Below are 6,000 nucleotides of genomic sequence, written 5' to 3' on the forward strand. Positions count from 1 at the left end.
TGGTAGAGGCTAATTTGTGCTATGAATCACCATATTTGTGCAGCTAATTACCATATTTGTGCCTCTGCAGACTTGAGAAAGTGCTGGACGACCTTGAGGACATTAAGGAGAGTGTCCAGGCTAAGGAGGAGCTGGAGGCGTCCTTCTACGTTCCTCCCGCCGCCGATGTGACAGACTCCGCCACTCTCAGGACAAGGTCAGGGGCAAGGTCACAAACAGCTGCTAATAAAGGACACGCAAGATCAACTTCTTGGTTCTTGAATTTTTTAACTTGAAGAAAACAGAAACAGAGTCTGAGGGGAATGTCCATATCTTGGTAACACAGTTTCAGGGAGTTGATTTAGACAAATCCAAGTAAATTTTCTCTTTCAGCCCTCTGTTGTCATCATGACAATTTGCAAAATTTTCTCTTCAAATGATCAAAGAACCAAGATTATAAACTGGTGTAGCCGTGTAGTTGGGTCGTGTGGCTCAACGGCAGAGCGCTCGACTCAGAACCAAGAGGTCCCGAGTTCGAATCCAGTGTCATGTCACCAATCTTGTGCCCTTGGGAAAGGCACTTTACACGACTTTTCTCACTTCACCCAGGTGTAAATGAGTACCTAACTTCAGTAAGGGAAAGTCGTATTGAGGTCACCTGGTGGCGCCGAATGGCAGCCACCCAGACCCTTTCGAGAGTTCCACAAAATGCAAGTGTGGCTAAGATATTATATATGTTATGTAGTGTGTGAAACCTGTAATACCCTGCATCAATTCAGCGCTAGAAAGGCTGCCATTGGGGGTAATTTCTGACCAATAAAAAAACATTATTATAGACTAAATATCATTTGCCTAGAAGCCCTAACCTTGAAGTTTCATTTTGTTATTCTATTTCAATAATTTGTTTGTTTGTTTTGTTATTTGCTGTGTTTGTTTTGCTGCAGACCCAGCTCTGCGACTGCCAGCACCAGCGGCGTTGCCGTTGACCTTCAGCACCGCATGTCTAACCTTGAGGACCATCTGGGCTCGATTAAGGACCTGCTGGAACATCTCCAGCCCACACAGGCACCTGGGGGCGCCGCCGGGGACAGCCGTGGGAGGGCTGGTGCCACTGCTGAGGACAGACCTACTGTTGCTAGGAGACCAAAGTCGCTGGTGCCTCAAGAATACAGCGACTTTCCAGGTTGGTCCTAAGGCCAAAACTACAATTATAAGAAAGTTTATAAACTTCCTTTAAGTTTGTAACTTAGTATCGTCCTACAATTCTAATGTCCAAATTCTGAATGTTTTTAACTAAAGAAGATCCTGTTAACACTTACAGGTGTTAGCGATGGTCAGAAACATGTGTGCATCGTGTATCATGATCCTCCTTTAACGTCCGTACAGAGGTGTGATGTGTTCTTGTGTGCATGTCTTATAGCGACTGTACAGAGGTGTGATGTGTTCTTGTGTGCATGTCTTGGCTTGTGTTTCCTTTGCTTAGAATCAGGGTCTGAATTTCTCTTGAATATATCATTTATTTTAGATTTTACTCAGACCCGGGTAAATCGTATGAACTTTGTTAAAAGAAGTCAAACTTAAGAGGAAAATATCACAAAGATAAAAAAACATCTTACTTCCCAATGATTTGCTTGTCATCATCCCAACATTTTGATGAAGTCCTGAACGAATTTTTATTCATTCCAACTTTATTCTTTTCTCTAGACCCCGATGACATCATGTGAGCTGCCCAAGATCACAAGACTGCAGGACACAAGACGTGAAAAGACTGAAAGAATATCGTGGTTACTTCACGTAAGATTTGAACAAAGATGACAATTGTCTTGCCAGCTAGCTCTCTTGTCCAATATGTTGCTCTGAATATGTGTAAGTCATCATGTCAGTAATATGCCGAGTGTATCTAGGGATAGGTTAGTTGTGCTCTAGAGATTTAATTATGCTAATAGTCCAGGGATGTCTACAGGACCCGACCCTGCGCCCCTGAACGGAAATGTGCTTTTTAGGACTGAAAAAAGAATCCCTCCATCTGTCCAAAATCTGAACTTCTTGACCCAAAATGTATCAAAATGTATTTTTAGAAACTTAAAATGACAGATTGAACAACAGAAATTAACAACATGGGCTCCCAAACAGTGTTGACAGCCACTCTGCAGAGTATGGCAAGTCTACATAATGTCATGTCAGTTCATCAGTTCAGTTGCAGCCGGGCTTTCCAAACAGTGAGTGGGACCCAAAAGAGATAAAGCTGTAGACAGCTGGAATTAAAGTCTTTCATGACTCGTAACACCACTCATTGCAATGCAATACAACTACTCCACCTTCCTCTCTACTGCCTTTAGCAGCTGAACTTTCACTGGGGCAGACGGTCGAAAGTTGTGAGAGGCACAGTCTTCACGTCGGATTGCAGTTTGGATGTTTTGTTTGTTTGTTTGTTTGTTTGTTTTATTCAGATCTCCATTAGTGTACAATCTAACAGTTAATACACTAATCTTCCTGGAGTCCGCCTAATTATATACAATATTATCAAAACAGGAACAATATAATTAATTCAACTACAGGAAGAACGAAAACAATTGTTAGATACTAAATCATACAAAATCAAATATGATGAACTTAAAACGAGCGGAGAGGTCAGAGGTCAACATAAAAAGCGGAATCATTGTATATATTATGTTTATAAGGAAACCTAGAAGTTATACCAAAAATTGTTTAACACAATTGAATGAACTGAACATAAATATATACAAAGGTATAGATGTTTTTATAGCTATTTTAACCACCGACACAGACGGGCTTTCATGCTAATATAAGATATTTCATATTGTTATTCTATGTCTATGCAAAAGCGTTTGTAACAAATTGATGTTAGCAATATGTATCAAAAGCCGTTTTTATTCCGTAGCAGTTCAGATGTTTTTAATCATGATAACCACCTACAGGGCTCTGCTAATTTGATATCTTTCATAAATGTATATAGCATAAATATATGTATGTGTCTTAAAAAGAATTGAATGGTAACAAAATTAGGAGATAGAAATTTACATGTACATTAAAAGTTATAGTGATAGTTTTAATGTAGGAGTTGAAGTCCTTAGTTGTGTTGCGGCTCAAGTTGAGGCAATCTGAGTCACGAAGGCCTGTTCACACGCGGAAAAATCTATGCGAATCAACTTCACTCATTTTCACACTTCAAACCTACGACATGGAGGAGTCAATTCGAATTACTCCACCCCCGAGAGGTGGATTGGAACAATGCGAATCAATCCCGAAGCGGGATGTTCAGATTCAGAAAAGTCTATCCGGCTCGAGCGAATTGATTCGCACAGATTTTGCCGAGTGTGAACCGGGCCAAAGTCAGAGGTTCGGTCCCGAACTGCCCACCGTTGCGCTCTGGTCTCCACACGACCCTTTCCGATAGCATTGACGTTGTGTGCGCCGCAGTGGCCGGGATTCAGACCCCGGACCTCCAGGTCCCGAGGCAGGGTTACTCACCCGTAGGTCAGTACTAAGCTGCCATTGAAGGATGTTCTGTAGATTCTCGTATTTGGGCAACAGACTTTTAAAATGTTACTATAATTTCACTTGTATTGAGCCAGGTGCCGTGAAGGAAGGCGCCGAGGCCGTAACTAGAAATCCGGGGAAACTCTGAAACATCCTGGATCGTCCTGCCAAACAAAGTCTCTGAAATGGGCTTTGAGCATGACTTGAATAATGAAATGTTATCTGAACATGTTGAGCTGTTTTCAAAACTCACAGCTGTATTCGCGTGTTCAGTCCTATGTACTAGTCTGGATTAGACTGACGGACAGAATATAAAGTAGTGGTAAGTAACTGCGAACTGTTGCTTTTAAATGTTTTGAATGTTTGCAATGGTGACTTTGGCTTCATTTTATAACGTATTCTTTCTGTAAACTTGTTTTAGTCAAGAGCGATAAACCACTATGATATTATGTTGTCTATTTGATGATTGTCTATCTGTACAGTTTAGCTGACGTATTTGAGAAATACATAGACGGCTTGTTGCTTTTCTAGACGTGGTGAAGCTGAAACAATGTGCATAGAAATCACCTTTACTTAGATGATATCTTTTTCTTAGCGTAAAATTTTAGACCCACCAAAGTTTATTAGAGGGCTTATGGCAACATGCAATATATAATAACTTTGTCATCTTAAAGTAACAATCCTGGTACGAGTTTGGGAAATAAAGAGAGGAAAGTCGCTTGTTGCTGTGTTGTGTTTACTTACGACTTACATTATTAGAGGACAGAAAAGGCGGACATGCCGGTTTTAGCTTTGTTTGCTTGTTTTTGTTTACATTGATTCGGGAGACCTGTTTCCTTGAGCCCAAACATCTGTCGCCAGGCAAACACTCCACCGAACGGCGCCTGCACAAACCCCTACGTACTGGTTAAGCCCCCCCCCCTCTCACTGGACCCGCGGCACGCTGGCGGCGTCGCTGCGGCCGATCGAATTGACAAAGCACAACTTTCATCGACAAAAAACGAATCTTTTTAAGCTTTGTGTCTTTTGTTGTCTTTTTGGTCATACTTGTACGTTTTGAATGATATTCCCATTATAAAGTCAAGGGTAACACAAATCCAGTTAAGGACGCAGCGACACCGCCAGCGTGCCGCGGGTCCAGTGAAAGTTTTTTTTTAAAGGTTCCCCTCAAACAACGGGTTCTTGTCACGTTCCAAGATTTTGTACATGTTCTGCTGCCTTTAGCGGGACAACAGAAAAGTTGGAAGGTGAAAAAGTTTAATTTGGTTGTGTGAGAAGAACTTTGTTAATCATTAATTTCCCAACCTGTCGATACTATTCATGGAGGTTTTCTAACTTGGGATGCCCTTTTTGAATCCACCGAATTCTTAGCCCTACCGCTCAAATTTACCGTAGAGCGTCATCGCATTCTAAGTAGGGTACAATGCGCGCCTGAATATAGCGTAAAGCGAGGCCGATATTGACGTAATACGTGCGTATCCGTATATCGTGCATATATCCGTATATCGTGCGTATATCGTGCGTATATCCGCACTTCCTCAGCCTTTCTGGAATTTGTGTTTCCGGCACGATAAGCTGACATGCAAAATCAGTCATTAAAACGGTGGAGTCACGATGATTAGCGACAGGATTTCAGCGAGGGTGACAGAACTGACGGCTGAAAGGAACTACGGCAACCTGTTCCCTCAACGCTGAAAAAGCAGAATTTCGTACAACACGTTCAAGACTGTCCCACGACTGCCTGACCACAACTTACTGTCGTAAACAAGATCGTACGAATGTGACAACGGGACCGACGACAACCTGTCCTCTCACTACTGTAAGACGGCTGAATTTTATGCGACACGTCCAAGACTTCCCCACGAGTACCCACAATTTGCTGTTATAAGTTTGACCATACGAATATGGCATGTCGCCAACTCCCGAGTAGTACTTTGTGTGCATCCCTGCTGCTTACAGACACAGGCCTCCAGACAGGCTAACAATTCCTCTGCGTCAATCTCGACACAGCTACATTTTGCACAGCCTCCATTTGGCATTTCTCGTCTGCCCGTATTAGTCGGTGAGTCTTAAATTTGTCTCCTTGATTCTGATTGGTCAGAGTGCCTTCCGACATAGCGAGCGGTTTTACACTGACGCAATGCCGAAACGTCGAATTGTTCTGCACACAATACCACACATGGAGCCAACGGCCCTCTGAACATTGCTGAGGAGACATGGTCCGTGAACACGAAAGGCGCAAGGGGGCATTATCCGCTAGGGGGCGTTGTTATCCGTTACCAGCGACAAAGGCTGTGACCTAATTACCTTTGCCACAGTGGTAACCTGATACCGCATCCATGTGACAGATCTTTGTGATGTTCTTTAAACTGCTCCAGTTGCGGGCCGGGCGTGTTTCTCTGCTCATCTCAAACCCACCGTTAAGAGACGATCACCGAACGACACGGAAAGATATGCAAAACAAGCCAGACCATGAACATGTACAGTTCGCACACATGATGACGGAGGAGCAGGAAAAAA

The 6,000-nt window shown here is 42.8% G+C and overlaps 1 protein-coding gene across 6 annotated transcripts in view; it reads left to right on the forward strand.

Annotated features, from left to right (window-relative positions):
* The window catches only part of LOC136439690 (transient receptor potential cation channel subfamily M member-like 2), a 47,468-nt gene extending 43,271 nt beyond the window's left edge, over positions 1-4,197 (forward strand). For all 6 annotated transcript variants that reach the window (XM_066435211.1, XM_066435213.1, XM_066435212.1 and 3 more), the window contains 3 exons: positions 71-196; positions 924-1,162; positions 1,684-4,197. In XM_066435211.1, the coding sequence (XP_066291308.1) occupies positions 71-196; positions 924-1,162; positions 1,684-1,703 (385 nt within the window). In that variant the 3' untranslated portion in view covers positions 1,704-4,197. The remainder of the gene's footprint in view (positions 1-70; positions 197-923; positions 1,163-1,683) is intronic.
* The last annotated feature ends 1,803 nt before the right edge of the window (positions 4,198-6,000 follow it).

This window comes from Branchiostoma lanceolatum, chromosome 8, assembly GCF_035083965.1.
Source record: "Branchiostoma lanceolatum isolate klBraLanc5 chromosome 8, klBraLanc5.hap2, whole genome shotgun sequence".
NCBI lineage: Eukaryota > Metazoa > Chordata > Leptocardii > Amphioxiformes > Branchiostomatidae > Branchiostoma > Branchiostoma lanceolatum.